This window comes from Nicotiana attenuata, chromosome 12 (assembly GCF_001879085.1).
Source record: "Nicotiana attenuata strain UT chromosome 12, NIATTr2, whole genome shotgun sequence".
Classification (NCBI taxonomy): domain Eukaryota; kingdom Viridiplantae; phylum Streptophyta; class Magnoliopsida; order Solanales; family Solanaceae; genus Nicotiana; species Nicotiana attenuata.
The window spans coordinates 44,351,691-44,373,901 of record NC_032000.1 but is presented as its reverse complement, the minus strand read 5'-3'; the positions used below and the strand labels follow the sequence as shown (position 1 = coordinate 44,373,901).

General features: G+C 39.6%; 2 protein-coding genes across 2 annotated transcripts; both read left to right on the top strand.

The window, feature by feature from the left end:
- LOC109236074 lies at window positions 9,246–11,117 on the top strand. The gene has a single exon (XM_019402298.1). The coding sequence runs from the start codon at window positions 9,246–9,248 to the stop codon at window positions 11,115–11,117; it is 1,872 nt and encodes a 623-aa protein (XP_019257843.1).
- Window positions 15,598–17,466, top strand: LOC109236252 (cell number regulator 7-like). Its single transcript, XM_019402447.1, has 4 exons — window positions 15,598–15,712; window positions 15,857–15,928; window positions 16,431–16,640; window positions 17,163–17,466. Exons 1-4 carry the CDS (start codon window positions 15,628–15,630, stop codon window positions 17,240–17,242), a joined length of 447 nt encoding a protein of 148 aa, XP_019257992.1. The 5' UTR covers window positions 15,598–15,627; the 3' UTR covers window positions 17,243–17,466.

The window sequence follows — 22,211 nt, the reverse complement described above, 5'->3', positions numbered from 1 at the left end:
AGACAATTACAAACAATGGCACGAGAAGCTGCCATTTGTTTTGCTTGGATATCATACCATAGTTCGCACATCAACTGGGGCAACTCCCTACCTACTGGTTTATGGTACTGAAGCGGTTATTCCTGCCAAAGTAGGAATCCCTTCTCTAAGAATCATACAAGAAGCTGAGCTCAGCAATGCAGAATGGGTATAGAGCCGCTATGAACAACTAGCTCTCATTGATGGGAAGAGAATGAACGCGGTATGTCACGGTCAACTCTACCAGAACAGAATGGCAAAAGCTTTCAACAAAAAGGTCAGGCCAAGGCAATTCACTGTGGGGCAATTGGTGCTAAAGCGAATCTTCCCACATCAGGATGAAGCCAAGGGGAAGTTCTCACCCAACTGGCAAGGTCCCTACATGGTTCATCAAGTACTAACAGGAGGAGCACTTATACTTGCAGAATTAGATGGAGAGGTTTGGCGAAAACCTATCAATTCAGACGCAGTCAAGAGATACTATGTCTAATATTGTTTGCATTTTTTCATTTGATGTAACTGAACTGCGCTTGACCTGATTCCCATTTAAAAGGGGATACGTAGGCAGCCCTGTGGGTTTGGTAACACCTTAATAAAATCTTCATTTGCCCATGATCAGAAAACTGGGGCAAGATCACGAGTTCATCCGACTTCGTCATGTATAGAACAGCCAAGGAACGTGTTGTCAGAAGTATGCACTTAAACTGGAGCAGAATCTTAAGGAGGACCCTCAAAATTCTAAAGCAAGGAGGTTGCAATGTCTTTAAAATGCGTCACAGTCACCGGTTCATCAAAATTATTTGACCTCACGCACTATCATATATTTCAAACAACTATATTTCTACAAATAATTTGTCAAATGCATACATGTTTTTCGAAAACTTTGTTTCTATGACAGTCGGATGCTACCCAGGGTGACCCAAGCAGGACCTCAAGACAGGAGTAAAGGCGAAGCAAGGAGTCAAGAGCACGAACCAACCGTCCCCTCCCCCTGTAAAACTCATGATTTTTCTTTGAATGCAGGCACAATAAACACAACAGGAATATTCGCAAATATATACACGCAGCAAAATCACTATCTTCATAGGACAAGTTGCCAAGCGCAACACATCAAGCTAAGAAATACTTTACTCTCTCACAGCTATTCTTTGCTTTTTCTCGCATAAGGCTAAGCACTGCCTTTTCTTGCATAAGGCTAAGACTTCTCTCCATTTCTTGCATGAGGCTAAGCATTGCCTCCGTAATTTCACAAGGCTGAGCACTGCCTCTCCTTGCATGAGACTAAGCATTGTTTCCATTTCTTGCATGAGGCTAAGTATTACCTCCGTAATTGCATAAGGCTAAGCACTGCCTTTCCTTGCATGAGACTAAGCATTGTCTCCATTTCTTGCATGATTCTAAATATTGTCTCTATTTATTGCATGAGGCTAAGTATTGCCTCCGTAATTGCATAAGGCTAAGCACTGCCTTTTCTTTGCATTAGACTAAGCATTGTCTCCCTTTCCTTACCTGAGACTAAGCATTGTCTCCATTTCTTGCATGAGACTAAACATTGTCTTTATTTCTTGCATGAGGCTAAGCATTGCCTCCGTAATTGCATAAGGCTAAGCACTGCCTTTTCTTTGCATGAGACTAAACACTGTCTCCCTTTCCTTACCTGAGACTAAGCATTGTCTCCATTTCTTACATAAGGCTAAGCACTGCCTTTTCTTTGCTTGAGACTAAGCACTGTCTCCCCCATTTTGCATAAGACTAAACACTGTCTCCACTACACTGCATAAGGCTAAGCATTGCCTTCTTAGCATGAGACTAAGAACTGTCTCCCTCCCTTTGCATGAGACTAAGCATTGTCTCTATTCCTTGCATGAGGTTAATCATTGCCTTTCCTTGTTAGAGACTAAGCCTTGTCTTGTCTTGTCTCGTCCTTGCATACAACTAGGTATCATATCGTTGCATCTCATAGGCTGAAATACCGCCATTTTTGTCCGAAGGCACCATAGTCCGAAGGCACCATCCTCATAGCCGGAAGACACCATTCCATGGCCTGAGGATCTCTCAAAACTGCACATCATTATTCAAAGGCGTCATAGTCCAGAGGCATCATCCTCATGGCCCGAGGACACCATTTCATGGCCCGAATCCCTTGTCATATGCTTCATGGCCCAGGACGTCATGGTCTAAGGACATCATCCTCCTCGTCCAAAGACAATCTTCATGGTCCAAAGGGAATTTGCATCATGTTTAAATTGTCGCAGTAACCCATATATATTCGCATGCACTGTGTTTTAAGTTTTGCAGGTAATTCGGGAGGTAACTGTCCTACAAAGAGGAGCAATATTCGCTTCAGTTTCCATTCACAATGTTCACATCCTTTGACGTAACTGACTATCAACAATTGACTACCTTTTACTCTATGATCGTTCGAATATCTTCCTTATACACCCGTAACGTCAAAAATTCGCATTCATCACCCCACCTAGAATTGCCCATTACTTACAACATTATCTTACCCAAGAGAACTTCCTCAAAACGTACGACCATTCTTATAATAACTCTGTTGGTTTTGTTCGCCGTTAGATTTAGAACTACACACGGCCTAATTCCGGTAACACCAAGGATATGTAGGTAACTCAGTAACCAGGGTTCGGCCCCCAATTTTCAAATCACATCATTCCCCACTCAATTCGGCCAAAATTAGTCATCATTTTCTTTACCCGACAACTCTTTCATCGTTCCAGGGTAAAGAGGGGCAGCTGTTGATACTCAATTTAGCCCTCACATTTTTTCAAATAGTATATATATTTTCAAAATGTCATTTTGCATCATTATTTAATTTATAAGAATTATACAAGTATTTTCCATAATTTTCCGCAATTTTTAGAGCTTTAAAATTAATTTTCTAGCATTTAAATTACTTAAATATTTATTAATTATCCTTTTAAATTATTAATCATCCAATTTTGTTATTTATACCCACATGCATATTTTAAAATATTTTTACTTTATTTTACATAATTTCGTTCATATTTCTAAGCTACTTACATGATTTTGCAGTAATAACTTATATTCTACACATAATTGTACTCGTTATATTATTAATACTAAAATATCCTTTATTTATATTCTTATAATATTAATCTATTATTTTTAAGTATTTTACTGCATAAAAAACATTTTTATCATTTATTAGTCATTTTTCATAATTTATTTTTTGATAAATTTCATATATTTAAATTATAGCCCATTTTTAAGTCAATTTCGGACCACATTAGTGGCCCAAATACCCCAAAAATCCTTGGCCCAATATTCCAACCCAAACAAAGCGACCCCTTAATCTCAACCCGGTCGCGACCCGTTAAACCAACCCGCCCCGCTCGATTTTTAATCTTGGCCGTTGATCTTTTTCATTACCCAAACCCTAATCCCTATTTTCCTAAGACAGCCGCCTTTGTATTCTCTAATCTCTCCACTCTCACACTAACCCTAGCCGACCATGAAGATTCTCTCTTATTCCTTCTTTGTACATGTTCATACGCGGATCCTACTTACCTTTTCTGCTAATATCATTTACTTATGGTAACTTTAGTTACCATTGTACTTATGGAAAGTTCGACAGGTCTGGCTTTGGTTCTATGATTCTGGGTGCGATTGTGGTTCAATACACCTAAGAAGAGAAAAAATTCTCTTGAATATGGTATATCCCCAGTGATTCTGGCGTGATTGAGGCTTGTGAACGATTTGCCCTAAATCCGACTCCAACTAGGGTTTGGATTCCGATTTTTCTTTTACTGGTTCTATTACTGATTTGTATGTGATATTTTCATTCCTTATTTACGTTTATTTGATTATTTTCCATGTTTGTTCATCCTAATCTATCACTATATAAACCCCTCCCCAATCTCCCCTTAAAGGACCTAATTTTTTACTGCTATTGCACTCACTATACTTTTGCCTCACTCGTTCACTTCTTCTGAGACACTTGGATCTTTGGCCGGTTGAAAGACAAGGCCATAATATTGTTAAAACAACCTCCTCCGGTGCAACACTGCTCGGAGCCCTTCTCGACGCTCTTGTGAATTCTAAAGCATCAGGGATCTGGAGTTCTTGTTACCAGTATTCTAAACTCCCTATTCTTTTGCTCGTTTAATTTTGCAACTGTTAGTGTCCTTAACTCTTGCAAGGATAACTATTTTCCTTCTGTTTATCTATGACATAGGTGTTCTATGTGTTAATGTTGTTTGAATTCTGTACGCATGATTCAGTTTCTTTGTTATTTATGGATCAATGACACTGTACTACCATGATATTGTTTTATAATCCATGCAATTCCATTTTATTTGTTAGTTGAATTCAGTAGGTTTCAGCACATGTGAGATGTTTTCATTATTGGAATGGATTCCAGCATTCTTAGTTTGTTTTAGACAAATGTGTGTTCTCTACTATATCCTACATTTCTTTGTTTGTATTCTAGACTTTGTGAAGTTCTTCTTGATAGATCTTTGAGGCTGTATCGATTAGCTAAAGTATGTTTCCATTCAAGTTCTGTTGCATGTTTGGTTTAGGATGAATGCTAGGGTGAATTGCTATGTTAGTTCTCTCTGCTGTCTAGGAAATTGGGTGCAAACGGCTATGCTTGCTTGTCTCATTCCCTTTGCTGGAAATTATCATGTGTGTGTTTGTCCCGTTAACTCAATGAACTTGCCTTTTTCAATCTTCTTAATGTGTAACTGTGTTCAGTGTGCTATGGTAACTTTAGTTACCATTGTACTTATGGAAAGTTCGACAGGTTTGGCTTTGGTTCTATGGTTCTGGGTGCGATTGTGGTTCAATACACCTAAGAAGAGAAAAAATTCTCTTGAATATGGTATATCCCCAGTGATTCTGACGTGATTGAGGCTTGTGAACGATTTGCCCTAAATCCGACTCCAACTAGTGTTTGGATTCTGATTTTTCTTTTACTGGTTCTATTACTGATTTGTATGTGATATTTTCATTCCTTATTTACATTTATTTAATTATTTTCCATGTTTTTTCATCCTAATCTATCACTATATAAACCCCTCCCCAATCTCCCCTTAAAGGACCTAATTTTTTTACTGCTATTGCACTCACTATACTTTTGCCTCACTCGTTCACTTCTTCTGAGACACTTGGATCTTTGGCCGGTTGAAAGACAAGGCCATAATATTGTTAAAACAACCTCCTCCGGTGCAACACTGCTCGGAGCCCTTCTCGACGCTCTTGTGAATTCTAAAGCATCAGGGATCTGGAGTTCTTGTTACCAGTATTCTAAACTCCCTATTCTTTTGCTCGTTTAATTTTGTATTCTAGACTTTGTGAAGTTCTTCTTGATAGATCTCTCAGGCTGTATCGATTAGCTAAAGTATGTTTCCATTCAAGTTCTGTTGCATGTTTGGTTTAGGATGAATGCTAGGGTGAATTGCTATGTTAGTTCTCCCTGCTGTCTAGGAAATTGGGTGCAAACGGCTATGCTTGCTTGTCTCATTCCCTTTGCTGGAAATTATCATGTGTGTGTTTGTCCTGTTAACTCAATGAACTTGCCTTTTTAAATCTTCTTAATGTGTAACTGTGTTCAGTGTGCTATATCCTTATCTTTGTCGAGTGATTGTTCAATATGGTGTCAGTTTTTCTATATTGAACCTGCTATGCCAAAATTGTCTACCCAGTTGGTATGCTTAAGTCCTCTCATTTAACCAATCTTGTTCCCTTAGTTTCTAAGAATTATGACCATTGCTAGTAGACTTCTAGACTGTCAATTAGTTACTATATATGGTTTCTCTCGTCTCATTCTGGTAAGAGTTCGTGTATGGCCATGAGAGTGTAGTTGATACACTCTCACACTTGAGATATGCTGGGTTCTACGTTTACTGTTCGTGTGAAAGGTGAAGCTCGTTGAAGGCCCAAGTGTTACTAGGTTAGATTCTTTTGGGCCTGCTATGTGTACTGGGCATGTAATCTTTTCATATGTAAAATTCGCACCTGCATTCATTAATGTTGGGTCAGTAATAATTTGTAAGTGAAAATAGATGGGGAAATTAGTAAAATAGGGGGTGGGGTACTCTAATTCTCACCTAAATGGGTAGAAAGCATGCCTATAGGAGCTATGTGATTTGTTCACTATTTGCTTTACATATTTTGATGTCATGAGTAGAAAACATGCCTATAGGAGTCACACAGACACACATCACCTAAACATATGCCCTTTCCAGTATTTACCTTGCCAATTTTTCCACTACTATGTGTCCTTAGATAACATATCTTAGGGCGCTGTAATATTTTACTCACCTAGATGTCATGCCTATAGGATTTCAAAATAATCAATCTATCAATCGCTTCAATTACTTTTAGTGTGCTGCTTATTTAGATACCATGGCAATAGGGTTTAATATTCCAACCAACTGTCCCTCTTTGTTTTTCTATCACACTGTAGAACCGGCATTAATAACTCAGAACTATGACTGTTTTCATTAACTTTTTACGCAAATGATTAGATATTATGCCTATAGGATTTGCAACGGTCAATTTGCCTATGCGTTAATCCAGAAATTGTTGCACTGCTCATATACTATTAGAATCCAGAATCGCTTAGAAATCATGCCTATAGGATTTGCAATTTTCCTGAACGCTATTTGTATATATAATACTGGAAATCAAAATAGCTTAGAGACCATGTTTATAGGACTTATAACAATCTAATCTGCCCGTACATTAGCATAGTCAATGCAGCGTTACCTGTCAATATTAGAATCATATAGAAATCATGCCTATAAGATTTAATAACTCTAATATGCCTGAACCCTGTCTATTTCCTAAACTGCTCGCGTGCATTCGTTGTTTATGCGTTGAGGCTAACTTGGGCCTTTAATTATCTTTACGTGAAGTCCTATTTGTTTTGAATGTCGTCTAGTTTTATCATTTTGAGCAGCCTAAGTAAGTCTAGAACCACCCAAATAGAGGTCCAAAGCTTCTTTGACCATAGGCATGGGACGAGTAGTGCACGCATAGGGTACGATTTAGAATTGGATTAGAGAGCCTTTAAGTAAACAACTTTAACATAGTAATTGGGTAGCAGGAGATGATAGTCTGTGCCCGCTGAATAATATGAGCAACCCCTACCTTAAGGGAGTTACGAAGTATTATTTATGTTGCACGGGGTGATCCTTTAGGCTAAAAAACTTAGGATCCCCCCTCCCCTTCCTTTATGTACTTGTTATCTAAGCTTAGTCGTTTAACATAGACCAATGGAGTCATATCATTATAGTCATTAAGATTTGTACCAATTCTCGTGTGTTATAATAAAACTCTTTGACTTTTATATTTCTTTGTTATATGATTATTTAGACTAATGACATAATCCACATAGTGTTATGTTCGGTCGGGATCCACAGTTGTGGACCTCGAAGAGTGCCTAACACCTTCTCTTTGAGGTAATTTGATCCCTTACCCGATCTTTGGTGATAACGACTAGTCAAACAGAGTTATTTGCATAATAGGTGCCCTAACGCACCTTAAAAATCGTTAGGTGGTGACTCTTCTCTTTTAATACCCACCTTTAAAAGAGTTGTCACGTGTCAAAATTCGCTTTCGCGAGAAAAAGGGGCGCGACACTATCGGTATATGAGATAGAACCCTATTATTATTTACTAGAATTTATTACAAAAGATTCACCCCTGAAAGTAATAGAGAATTGATTTAAATGCGGAATTGATTTATTTTATGAAATTGTTAGGAGTGGTTTGACGCACGTACTAGTTATTTATATTGGGGAGATTATTTATGCTATAAAGGATTATCATGCAACAATCATAACGCCCAAACATTACGCATTAATTTATGAGCATTTTAGTCTTTAAATACTTGTTGTCGCAATATTGCAGCTAATTCACAAATTGTTTCATTTCCTTAACGAAGAAAAACTTCTAATCGAGTACGTATTAAAAACTTTAATTGGTTTATAAGTTTTTATGATGACCCGATATGTCATCATGCCATATAGGCGACATTTGGCATATATTAATGCCATGTGAAAGCTTACATAGGAGGAAGGCTAGCTTTTGTGAGAAGATTCTAAAGAAGTATGGATATTTCCTTTGGCAGACCCTAGGTCCCTATGGATTTGCTAGGAAAGTCTTTGGAATCTTCTAGGTTTATAGAGAATTCTAGAGAAAGCCCTTATCTTGTAAATATTAAGGACTTGTGTAATAATTAATATTTACACACTAGCCCCTAAGAGACTAGTATATAAAAGGGTTCCATTCATTTGTAATTCACCAAGCAAACAATTCAAGTTCTCTCTAATACAAAATTTCCTTTATTAATTCTCTTGTGTTCTTTCTAACATTCTCTTAGCGATCTTGAGTGTAGTAAGGCTGACTTGGCATAGCAAAAACGTGAGCAAGTTGTGCAAGATCGTGAGAAATTTGTCAAGTGCCGCACGTGTACTTAGTTAACGACTAAGGACGAGACAACGTGGTATCAGAGCTAGGTTGCAACTAAGGGATGGCGAACGACAAACGCTGCCAACACCCTAGCCAACGTCATCCAGGATGTTGCTGGTAGGAAGGGCCATAAAAATAAGAGGAATTCCACCAACAAGAGCCAGGATATACCACCCGAGGTTGTGTCAAATAAAGAGCTTACATCCCAAGAACCATCTTCCACTGAGGTGAGCGAGGAGGAAGTAGAGGACCTGCCCCGAGGACGTATCGCTCGGTAAAGAGTGGGTGATGAAGATGAACACAGGGATGGACGTCGTGGAGATCTTTGGCCAACGCTTGGGGAAAATGGAAGCCACCCTTAGCGTTCTTGAGGGACACACTCTTGAAGAGATTGAGAGTATCCAAAATGACTTGGAGGGACGTACACAGACCGAGATGGAACTAAGGCAAACCATCATTGCCTTGGGAAGACTCATGGAGGCTTTGAGTACTATCGATGCTATGAAGGCAGAGATAGAGTCACTCGAGGAGCATGTTGATGCTAGTGTGATCGAGGAAGCCAGCAATGTTGTGGTGACGAGGGATACCAAGATCGAGGCTCCCAAACCCTCGATGTTCAAAGGTGTTTATGATGCACATGAAGTGGAAAACTTCCTTTGGCACTTGGAGAACTACTTCTAGTACGGCAAAGTGAGGGACAACGAGGCCAAAATCAACACTGTTGTGTTGTACCTCTTAGAGACTGTCATGCTATGTTGGAGAAGGAAGATGGCTTGCGTGGATAAAGGTCTATGTACTATTAGCACATGGGATAAGTTCAAAGCTGAGTTCAAGCAACCATTCCTTCTAAATAATGTCTTGTATGAGGTAAGGCACAAGCTTAGGGAGTTGAAGCAAACAGGGAGCGCACATGACTATGTCAAAGCGTTCACTATCCTTATACTTCAAATTCGCAACCTGACCAATGATGACTTATTGTTCCACTTCATGTACGGGTTGCAAAATTGGGTTAAGCAGGAGTTGCAACGTCGGCAAGTCACAGATATAGACAAAGCCATAGTGGAGGCCGAATCATTGATGGATTTCAGGCATGACAAGCACGATAAAGGCAAAGGCAAGGAGTCAAAGGTTAACAATGTCAAAGGTGGGCGAGAGCGTGGCAAAGGCAAGGAAATACAACAACAATATTCCAAGACTCAAGATTCCAAAAAGTCGAGTGGCCGTCAGAGCTACACCGAGAAGAAGGCGCAGGCCGAGAAGAAGGGATGCTACATATGCGGAAGGTCGCACGGCTTCAGGTTCTGTCCCGACCTAAAGAGCCTCAACGCCATGGTCCGTGAATGGAAGGAACAGCCGCAAGGAGAGAGTTCGGGAACCACACAGTTGGGTATGATCGGATTATGTGGTTCTGTCACGAAGCAAGCTATCCAACCTACCGAGAATGGCAATCAGTACGTGGATCTCACCATCAACAACAAGCCCGCTCGTGCAATGGTGGATACTGGAAGAGCTCATAATTTTGTGACTGAGGCTGCCCCAAAGAGACTAGAATTGAAGCTTGCTCCAACCAACTCTCACGTCAAGATCGTGAATGTCGAGGTACAGAATTCTCGTGGGGTAGCTAATGGAGTTGGTGTAAAATTGGGAACTTGGAAAGCTATGACAAACTTTATTGTAACCACTATGGATATCTTGTACATCATACTAGGGCAAGAGTTCTTTAGACATTGTCATACTTTGATCGACCCCTACCTCCAATGTCTCTTGGTTATGGAGCGAGAAGGATCTTGCATGGTACCTACAGTGACTATGCCACATGGACAGAGGCAAGCACAACTTTCAGCTATGCAGGTTGTCAAGGGGATCAAGAAGGGGAAGCCGACGTTCGTGGCAACCATTGTAAGTCTGGAGGAAGGCAAGGGTTTTCAAAAGACACTGCCACCTTGCATAGAGAAGTTACTTGAGGAAAACAAAGATGTCATGCCCGAGGAGTTGCCTAAGAACTTTCCGCATAGGCGAGAGGTGGATAACAAGATTGAGTTGGAGCCAGGGGCTAAGCCACCCGCATTTGCCCCATATCGTATGGCACCGCCCGAGCTAGAGGAGCTCAGGAAACAATTGAAAGAGATACTAGATGTTGGTTACATTCGCCCATCAAAGGCACCTTTCGGCGTACCAGTATTGTTCAATAAGAAGAAGAATGGATCGTTGGGCTTATGCATAGACTATCGAGCACTTAATAAGGTCACATTGAAGAATAAGTACCCGATCCCGCTCATTGCTGACTTGTTCGATAGACTTGGGCAAGCCAAGTACTTTACCAAGGTGGATCTTCGCAAGGGCTACTACCAGGTTCGTATTGCAGAAGGGGATGATCCGAAGACATCATGTGTGACGAGATATGGAGCCTTTGAGTGGTTGGTGATGCCATTCGGCTTAATGAATGCATCGGCCACATTTTGCACCCTTATGAACAAGATTTTCCATCCCTACCTTGATTGGTTCGTGGTAGTCTACCTAGACAACATCGTCATCTTTAGCAACACCTTGGAGCAGCACATAGAGCACTTAAGGAAGGTTTTCCAAGTCTCGCGGGAGAACGAGCTATACATCAAGAGCGAGAAATGTGAGTTTGCATAATCAAAAGTGCACTTCTTAGTCCATGTCATTAGTAATGGCGAGCTATACATGGACGAGGCTAAGGTACGTGCTATCCAGGAGTGGGAGGCACCTATAAAGGTAACTGAGTTGAGATACTTCCTTGGCCTTGTTAACTACTATCGGCGGTTCATCAGTGGCTACTCAGTAAAGGTCCAACCATTGACTGAGTTGCTAAAGAAGAACAAGCCATGGGTTTGTTCGGAGCATTGTCAAAAGGCGTTTGAAGGCCTTAAGGCAGATATAACAGAGGAGCCAGTCTTGGCGTTACCTGACTTTGCCAAGACATTTGAGGTGCACACAGATGCCTCAAACTTTGCCATTGGGGGTGTCCTGATACAAGATAAACATCCCATAGCATTTGAGAGTCGTAAGTTAAATGAGACGAAGCGGCGTTACACGGTGTAAGAGAAGGAAATGACTGTCATTGTGCATTGCCTTCGTACATGATGACATTATTTGCTCGATTTTGAGGTTCGTGGTCAAGACCGACAATGTGGCTACTAGATACTTTAAGACGCAGAAGAAGCTCACACCAAAATAGGCTAGGTGGCAGGATTTCTTGGCCGAGTTTGATTATGTGCTGGAGTACAAGCCGAGCAAAGTTAACATTGTAGCCGATGCCTTGAGCCAGAAAACCAAGCTTGCTGCCATCCATTCAGCAAGTTGGGACATTCGTAAGGCTATAAAAGAAGGCATGCAGCATGATCCAGGAGCCAAACAATTTACCGAGTTAGCTAACCAGGACAAGACAAGATGTTTTTGGGTAGAAGACACTCTATTGCTTACCACAGCTCGGCAGGTCTACGTGCCCAAGTTTGGAGACATTAGACGGCAGATCATAAGGGAGAGTCATAACACAATGTAGGTTAGTCATCCAGGCCAACATCGCACTAGGGCCTTGGTTGAGTCAATCTACTATTGGCCATGCATGCGAGATGACATAGAGTGTTATGTGCAGACTTTCTTGTCTGTCAACAGGACAAGGTTGAGAAACAACGACCCGGAGGATATTTGGAGCCACTACCAGTTGCAGAGCGTCCATGGGAGAGCGTAACTATGGACTTTATCACTTGCCTACAGAAGTCGGACGGTTATGGTACTATTATGGTGGTCGTGGATAGATTTTTCAAATATGCCACCTTCATGCCCGCCTCACCAGGTTGCACTGCTAAGGAAGCCGCCAAGATATTCTTTAAGAACGTGGTGAAGTATTGGGTCTTACCAAGGCATATTATCAGTGATCGAGACCCCCATTTTACTGGGAACTTTTGGAGAGAGTTATTTGACATACTTGGCACGGAACTACCTTTTTCCACTAGTTTCCACCCACAGACGGATGGACAAACGGAACGGTTCAATGTATTACTAGAATGCTACTAGAGGCATTATGTAAGCGCGCATCATAAAGATTAGGCAAAGCTCCTAGACATTGCCCAATTCTCTTATAACTTGCAGTGGAGTGAGTCCAGGCGGACACCATTTGAGCTAGCCACAGGCCAACAACCACAAACTCCACATTCATTACCAACCGCGTTCGGGGGAAAGAGTTTAGGGGCTTATCATATAGCCAAAGGATGGGAGGAACAGCTTGACACTGCTAAGTCCTACTTGGATAAGGCAGCTAAGAAGATGAAGAAGTTTGTGGACATTAAGCGACGTCCCACGCACTATGAGTTGGGGGCATAGTCATGGTGAAGATTAACCCAAAATAGTTCAAGGCACTACGGGGCATGCATCAGAATCTCATTCGCAAGTATGAGGGGCCATTTAAGATCGTTGCCAAGGTAGGCAAGATCTCATACAATCTTGACATGCTATCGTATCTTAAGATCTACCTTGTCTTCCATGCTAGTATACTTAAGCCATATCATGAAGACAAGGATGATCTGAGTAGGGGCCAATCAAGTCGAGCGCCTATTACTATCACCGCCTCACATGATCGGGAGATTGTGGCTATTATTGATTACTAGGCCGGGCAAAAATAAGGGCAGGAAGCCACTGCTATGTTCCTCGTCCATTGGAAGGGGAAATCACCGGAGAAAGCCACGTGGGAATGATATGAAGACTTATGGCAATTCAAAGATAAGATCCGAGAGTTTATGCAACAGCATTGTGCCACGGTCATCGCAATATTAGGTGGGGGGAGTGTGATGACCCGCCATATCATCATGCCACATAGGCAACATTTGGCATATATTAATGCCATGTGGAAGCGTACATAGGAGGAAGGCTAGCATTTGTGAGAAGATCCTAGATAAGTATGGACATTTCCTTTGGAAGACCCTAGATCCCTATGAATTTGCTAGAAAAGTCCTTGGAATTTTCTACGTTTGTAGAGAATTCTAGAGAAAGCCCTTATCTTGTAAATATTAAGGACTTGTGTAATAATTAATATTTACACACTAGCCCCTAGGAGACTAGTATATAAAGGGGGTCATTCATTTGTAATTCATCAAGCAAGCAATTCAAGTTCTCTCTAATACAAAAACTTTCTTTAATAATTCTCTTGTGTTCTTTCTAACATTCTCTTAACGATCTTGAGTGTAGTAAGACTGACTTGGCATAACAAAAACATGAGTAAGTTGTGCAAGATCGTGATTAAGTTGTCAAGTGCGCACGTGTACTTAGTTAACGACAAAGGACGTAACAATTTTCTCGAATTTTTTGTTAGAATTGATCATGGCTCAGTGGCAGAGACCTCTGGGAGTTGGGGCGTAAACATTTCGAATTGCTTACTAGTTTGGCATTGAGTCAACATCCTGAGAATGAGAGAATAACAATGATATGATAATGGGGATTATGTGCAAGTGTAATGTATTACTCGTAATAATAAAAAGGAAGTTTACTTTGACTTGGGACTTTGTTTGCTAATATGGTAAAGCACTACTGCAAATTCTGCTGGCATGCAGTGGTACAGCTAAAAGCTTCAACTTGAGGATTTTTAAGGTCATGAGGAAATTCTATGGTAAGAATTAAGAAAGATTGATTCGTTATACATAGTCGTGGTCAACATGATTACTTATGGATGCTTACCCTGAAAATTAGCTTCTAACTGCTAGCATTGCAATATGATAATAATAGAAGCCAATATTTTGGTGCCAACTCTATTTTGACTCCTGACCATGGATTTAGAGACATTGCCAAAAGACATGGCAATAATGGAGGACTAGTTGTCACAGTGTCATAAAAGAATATTTGCACTGTGTAATTTAACCTCTAACAATTATCCGTCTTATTTTTTAGGTTAGTATGAACAAAGCCTTATTTTTTAAGTTACTTATTTCACGAGTTTATTACTTAAATAGTCACTGAACTATGTGAAATTATGGAGTAAAGTCAATTTTCTTTCATTTGTAACAAGAAAGTCACTCAACTATCCCTATTGCACTCTGATGATCACTCAACCAAATTTATTTATTTATTCGGTAGAAACAGCTGACTTGGCAATCCACATGTATTTTTGGATCAAATAAAATAATTAACACCCAAACATAGCATAGAAATCTATCCATACACCCAATCTGTCCAGATCCGACCCGTTTAAAAGAAAGAGTGTTCTAAGACTTTTTGGTGAATTTTTATCTTTATAAATGGGTCGGATCGGGTCGAATTGGGTGTATGAGTGAGTTTATATGCTTTGGTCAGGTGTTATTTACTTTATATGGTCCAAAAGTCTATGTGGACTGCCAAGTCAGTATTTTCCACTGAAAAAATCAATAAATCTGATTTAGTGATTATTAGAGTGCAATAAGGATAATTTAGTAACTTTTATATTACAAATGAAAGAAAAGTGACTTTACTCCATAATTTTACATAGTTTAGTGATCATCTGGTTTATGAGCAATTATAGTAAGTAGTTAGAAACTGAAAATGTATGAATATTAACTATAGTTCCCATTTCTTATTTTTCCAGCTGAATGACAACTCCAGAGTACTGGTATTCCAAAGTCTCAATAGGTCCGGACTATATGCATCATTTCTTCGATTACAAGAGCTTTGTTGTATTTATACTTTTCATAATATTCCAAATAAGATGCACGAAGCAGCAACTAGGTGCTATTCTAGTCAACGTTGACTCCAACTTCATAGAAAAACATAGTAATGAATTAAAAAGAGTATAGCGAATTTCTTATTGACCAATTCAAACTTGGAACTGCCTTCATCTGAGGAAGATGACTTCTAAATTCCAGCCATGCATTCAATATTTCAATCATAGAACTATGAATAAAGCATCAATGTACATATATTTTTATTTCTCTCTCTCATTTCTCAAGTACTGGAATCAAAATCATTATTTGCAGTCCACTTAAAAATATATCAATTGATCATCATTAACTAATTTAATATAGCTACACGATAGTACCATGACTCTTAATTAAATTACAAATATTTTCTTGGCCAAACTCTCAAAGCTCACGTTACCTATATATACGTTTACAGTTCTCCATATATTATACATTGCAAAACCTGCCTCATTTATTACCTTGTCATGACAGGAACTCCGGTTACCAACAGCGGTGCTCCGGGACAATGGACCACCGGTTTATGTGGTTGCTGTGATGATCGCTCTAACTGTAAGACAATTAATTCTTCTAAAAAATTTATTTGAAAAACAAAATCAGCCTCCGCACCCCTTGTTCTTTTTTATTTTATGTTATAAAAAAAATGTGGTCTTTTTTTTCCCTGGTTCTGATTTAATCAGTCTTGACTATTTGCAGGTTGTGTCACTTGTTGGTGTCCTTGTGTCACCTTTGGCCAAAATGTTGAAATAATTGATAAAGGAACTACTTGTAAGCTATAATAGTTTCTTTTTCTGTTTTTTTTTCTTTTTTTCCTATTCATTTTTACATGTGAAGGAGTGTCTGGGAGAAACAGTAAAGTTGTCTCCACGTGACTTATAGGCAGGGGCGAAGCTACACTTTGGTAAGGGTGTTCGATTGACCACTCTTTGTCGGAAAATTACATTGCGTATATAGGTAATATATCAGGTTTTAGAGGTACATAACATATATCGAACACCCTTTGTCAGGAATTTTTTTTTTTTTACTTCTTTTAAGTTTGAACACTTTCGAGGAAATTCCTAGCTTCGCCCCTGCTTATCGGTCACGAGTTCGCATCGTGGAATCAGCCACTAATGCTTACGCCAGGGTAGGTCTGCCTACATATTACACCTCTTGCGGTGCGGCCCTGATCACTAGATCCTGCATGAATACGGGATATTTCGTGCATGGGGTCTCTTTTTTCATTTTTACATTTGACTACATATGTATGTATAACCTGCTAATTTTGCAGCTTGTGCTCATGCTGGTGTAATATACTATTGCTTGGCTCATGTGTGTTGTGCTTGTGTCTACACATGCACTTATCGTACAAAACTGAGAGCCTACTTTAGCTTGCCAGAGGACCCTTGTGGAGATTGCCTTGTTCATTTCTGCTGTCTCCCTTGTGCTGTTTGCCAAGAATACAGAGAGCTCAAGAGCCGCGGTTTTGACCCCTCCCAAGGTATATAAACACAATACTGCGTACCCTGCTGAAACTTTTACGTGCCACAGTTTATTTGAAGAGAGCCTTCGCGTAACTGGTAAAGTTACTGCCATGTGACCAGGAGGTCATGGGCTCAAGCCTTAGAAACAGTCTCTTGCGGAAATGCAAGGTAAGGCTGCATACAAAAGACCCTTGTGGTCCGGGCATCCGGCCCTTCGCCGAAACCCCCAATAGCGGGAGCTTAATGCATCCAACTGCCCTTTATATATATATATTACGCATCAACTAGAGGCCGTATAATGTTCAGAGACTTGACTCCTATTATCCAGTGACTTTTTTAACAGCATTTCTTGCAGTAAATAACTGGTCAAATCTAAATAGAGCGTTTTTATAAATTTTTGAATTTTTTGTTAGGGATTTTAGTTCACCAAATTTTGGTATATTACAAATTTAAGAGTATATATGACACATGCTAAATTGAATTGCATTTCTCATGAGATTAATTTGGGTTCTGATTATTGATTGGTTGCATGGGTAAAGGATGGATGGCTAATGCTCAGAAATGGAGTCAAGATGGAGTCACTGTACCTCCCCCTATTGCACCAGGCATGACTCGCTAAAAGAGGTTTCAACCACAACAAGCTGTTCCATATTTTGCTGGGCTAGTTCTTTGTTAAATCTGTTGTATCTTTGTTCTTCTTTTAATTGTAGCATGTGTAAAGTAAAAATTGTGTGTATGTTTTGGTTTCTTTCTCATGTTACCCTACGAATAGTTGGGTACCTCTTTAATTTGATCTGCAATAATAAAGGTTTTGTCAATATTCACATATTTTGTTTTCTTCCACTTATTGGTTTTTCCTTTGTCGACCCACACTTTTGTGATGCGTTTTTGCAAAAGGAAAATTTTAAGGGTGTCATTCAATTGTGTTGTTCATTATTTAAAAGTTATTTTTCTTTTAATGTAAAAATGATTCATGTTCATTACCCAAAAATTATTTTTTTTTTTATTATCACAAAAATCACTTTACTTTGCTGTAGTTATCATAAAATTACCTTGACTAGATTTTATAATGGCATAGAAGATAGGAAACCAATGATATATGTTTGCTTAAAATAATTAGTGGGAAAGAAGAAATAAATAGCAAGTAACCTTCTGGCCATTTTAGGAGAGTTTACATTTCTGTATCTGACTTTAAAATTAGTGGGAAAAAGATAACAATGTTTTATGAGATTCCCGGCGAAGGAGGATTTAAGATTTATAGAACATGGGTGCAACCGTGCAAGTGCAACAGTAAATACGAGAGAGAAAATAGTATTAAGTGGGAATAAATCTCTAATAATTCAATTAAGTGGACCATTCAACCTTTTGGAATATGAGGACCAGCAGATAATATTAGACTAATTCTTAAAAATACATATATGAAATATCTAATTTCATGAAGAGATTTATGGATTCACGTGCCCCATAATTCTGGCTATAAATCCGCCCCTTATCCCCGTGTGGATAATTAGACGGAGCATTTCCGAACAACCAAAAGTATCATTAACTTGTTCCAAAATTAAGCACGTCTGAGCTAGGATTGCAGATAAAAAATTGCACTATATTTAGAATATGATTAAAAGGTGTTTGGAGAACTATTTTAAAAGGTATTTTAAGGACTTATTGTGATGACCCGATAGGTCATTATTAACACCCCTCAAAACATACTTATCACTATGAAAGAGTACTTCACAATTAATTCAGTCAAACACCCTACCTTTTGGCTATGACCGATATCGACAACTAAGTATGAACGAATTTCACATTCTTCCCGTTTTTAAACTAGCCCAAGCATATACAATGTTATTCAACCAACTCAAGCAACCTCTCCATAACCACCTTACCTCAAGAGATGACTCGTTACACTAAGCATCCTCAACTCTCACACTCACAACAAAAGAAAGTGTACACATCACCACTCCGTCATGAGACCAAGTGCCCTCACCACAAACAAAAGAGCGAATATCAAAGTAGTCCCCACATTCAAATATGTCATTGAACATAATTTAAGGACACCACACAATTTGAACAAAATTCACTCACTCTCACAAAGAGTTCATGTGCATCCCGTGGTCGTATCATAAGCTTGCCGGTAGTGTATATCTCTACTAATCTAAGCTAGCCAAATCTAGGATCAATTAGAACTTCAAGGTTGTAATGTAGGCTAAGGGACAGGTAGGATATATTTAGGAATAGTGACTAACCCTCCTAAGCACTTTAATACACTACACTCACAAATCAAACACCTTTTCTTTTCAAACCATTCACTTGTCATACACCATATATAACATAGCCCTCTTTTCAATTAAGCACCTCTATGAATTCACTAGCACGAGTGAGTAAGATTAGGAGGTGTGTATCTTTTTTACATTATTTAAACTTTTATTTGCTTTTTCTTGCAACATTTTTTTTTCTTCTTTTTTTTCTTCACACACTCCATGCATTGAAGTTCATAAGCTAGTGACTTTTATCACAATTTTGGTGCGCACCTTAAGAGCCCTTCCATGGTTCCACTCAAAAACAACTCCCCAATTTCTCCCCTTACTTCTTTTAGCGACTAAGTGCCTTAGGAGGTAAAGGTTCAACAATCTCGAATCAATAACAAAGTAGGAGTATGGCTTGTAATGTGGGTGCCAAGAAAACGCTCTATAGGCTCAAAGGGGCTAGCAATGGGAAAATTTTATTTGTCAGTGACAAACACCTTCATGGTCAAGCAAGAAATGCTTACGTCATCTCCTAGACTAGCACAACTTAATGATTTCGCGCTGATTAACACACGGGGCAAGTTCTAGACTACACAGGATAGGACAGAATATCAACAATCCTTACACACACATGGCACTTGACTCACTCAAGAAGGTTCTGTGCGACTCTCAAGTCAAGCAAGCATAGCAAGTTGAGAATTTTTAAGCAACAATGCACTAGGTGGCATACAAGTCAATCAATTGAGAAAAATGTGTCACAAAGTAGGCTACTTACTTTACTTGGGCATTACAATTTAAATCATATATGCAGGAAGATAGAGCGCATGCCATAACTTACTTTGCCAACACCAAATATGTCAATAGGTCCCTCAAATCAATATCAGTTTTCTCTTTTAATCTACTCTTAAAAAAAACTAAACTAGAATACCTGATTCGAGCTACACCCTTGGAAAAGAACCGGTGTCGAAAGAAAAATCAAGGGATACTACCTAACTACCTAAAAAAAAATCTTTTTTGTATTTTTAATCGGACTTCAATCCCTTAAGAAAGTTGTCCAACAGATCCATCATCGGGAAATGTCTAAGCTTTTTTTCTGATTTTTTTTAAAAAAAAAATCTATTTTATAATCTAGCTAATTTAAACTAAGCTAAAAGGTGATAAAGAAAAAAAAACAGTAACACTAAAAAAAAAGTTTATACAATTACAGCTCAAAGAGTGTTCCACCACCCCACACTTAAACAATGCGTAGTCCCCGATGCATAATAATTCAAAAATAGAGTAAGGTGGAAAGAAAGAACTCCTTGCTAGTCGGAGTCTGCCTCCTTAGGATGCCCACCAGTTGCGGCAATGGGCTCATCATCATCTCCTAAGGGTACCAAAGCCATTGGTCCCGTAACTCCATCATCATCCGCATCCTCATCATCAAATTCTTTGTCAGTGTTTTCATCCTCAGACGGATGAATGGGACTACCTGGTGCTATGCCCAACATCTCCTTGGAAGAACTGGAGAGATCACCTCGCAATTGCGTGCGCTCCTCGTCTGACACCCCTAGCCTGCTTATAATAACATTGACGTTTTGTAAAGATACCTGCTAAAATTTTCGTCCCTCTCATTCCTAGCAGTTTAGGTGAGCTTTGATGTGTACTCTAGCAAGGATGTGATGTCTAGCAATGCCTTGGGTTCCTCCACTACCTCATCATAGCCTGGGTACTCCGGTACTCCAAGAGATAGCATGTACTGTCTCAGGATGTTGCCATAAAAGAACCTTTTGATCCTCCCTCCAAAACGGGTGCGGGTCATATCCCCAAGCATGAGCTCACCCACATTTATGGGGCGCTCGGTCATCAAAAAGTAGATCACGCACACTCGAGATCGAGTGCACTCACTATTATGCTCCAGAGGCATTAATCTAGCCTGCACAAAGTTCTGCCAAACTTTAGCCGTCTTGTTGAAGTCAAACCTAAGCATTTCAAGGTGAATATCCCCCTTTGTCCGCGTCCACTTTGCATTGGAATCAATGCCACAAAGTGTGTGACGTATTGCTTGGTAGTGTGGGCTTTTGACAAAACTTTCTAAGTCTTCGCGGGTTCGGGCTATCAACTCCCAAAAAGTGACACAAGGCCTCCCTATCCATTGGAATGTTCTTTCCTCTGACGCATGACTTATCCTCTTTTGTGTCCCAGTTTGCATATAACTCTCTAACCATGCTTAGATTTGTAGGGCCCCGACATTCGACGAACTTATCCATCTTCCTGTCGATCAATTTAGAAACTACATCGGGGAAGCTCCATTCTAAGGCCTTCACATTTATCCCCATCTCAGACACATATCTCCCGTATGGAACAAAAGTATCATGCCATTTCTTGGCGTCATCTCCTAAAAATTCCAACCAAGGTCGTGATTGCTTCGTAGACCCGCTAGCCACTTGCTTTCCCTTGGCTTGTCGGGAAGAGCTCTCGCCTTGCTTGCATTTCTTTGGAGGGGGAGCAGTAGTGGATGACTCCCCCTCCCCCCTTTTCCTTTAGCAGCACTGTCACGAGCCATAGCAACCTACACATGACAAACACAAAGATGAGAGTGAATCAAGAAATTTTGCCTAAGGTCATTGGGAGGGGCAAAGAGGACTCCACACTTAAAACCGAAGGCTATGCATAATCGAATCACAATATTGGCTCAACATGCATCAATGAGTCATCACAAGGCTATAGGTACTCAGCGACTCCCTATGCCATACAATTCAATTAGTCTAACATGGACGTAACTTAACTATGGTGCAAGCATAACAAAGCTAAAGTCTACATTACTACACTAATTTAGTATACTAACTATGACTTACAAAAATTTACAACAAGATACAACGCCCTCAAAACACCCCCCACTTCGCCCAAACTCAAATACAAATTCACTTGGCTACTTAGACTTCACTGGTGCTCAAATTTACTCCTAAGCATTTTAGCAAACACCTTGTGGGCATCAATTTTGCTTCTCTTATTTCAACAATGGTGGAACAAGGTGCCCCTCTCAAATTTACATGAAGTAGAGGGAATTATAGTTTACTAATTCAAACACAAATTCACAACCAAATTGTGCACCAAATTTCGTGTACGCTAAGGCCACCCACCATACAATAGAGCATATTTAAGAAACCTAGGGGATTGGGGATTGTTATAGAAAGAAGACTAAACTTACCCTAGAAAAAATTCAATATACAAGAAAAGAGAACAAGAGGAACATACCTTTGAGGCTTGAGATTAACTTGAGCAAGAGAAAGTTGAAGAATTTGAGAACTTGAGAGAGAACAAAACAAAAAAAAATTGAAGAAAAAGCGTGTGGTTGGGGGGGGG

Coding starts and splice junctions, on each gene's coding strand:
- LOC109236074 (XM_019402298.1), top strand. CDS start 9,246: ATGGCTTGCGTGGATAAAGGTCTATGTACTATTAGCACATGGGATAAG.
- LOC109236252 (XM_019402447.1), top strand. CDS start 15,628: ATGACAGGAACTCCGGTTACCAACAGCGGTGCTCCGGGACAATGGACC. Junction 15,713..15,856: donor CTGTGATGATCGCTCTAACT/GTAAGACAATTA, acceptor GACTATTTGCAG/GTTGTGTCACTTGTTGGTGT. Junction 16,641..17,162: donor CGGTTTTGACCCCTCCCAAG/GTATATAAACAC, acceptor GCATGGGTAAAG/GATGGATGGCTAATGCTCAG.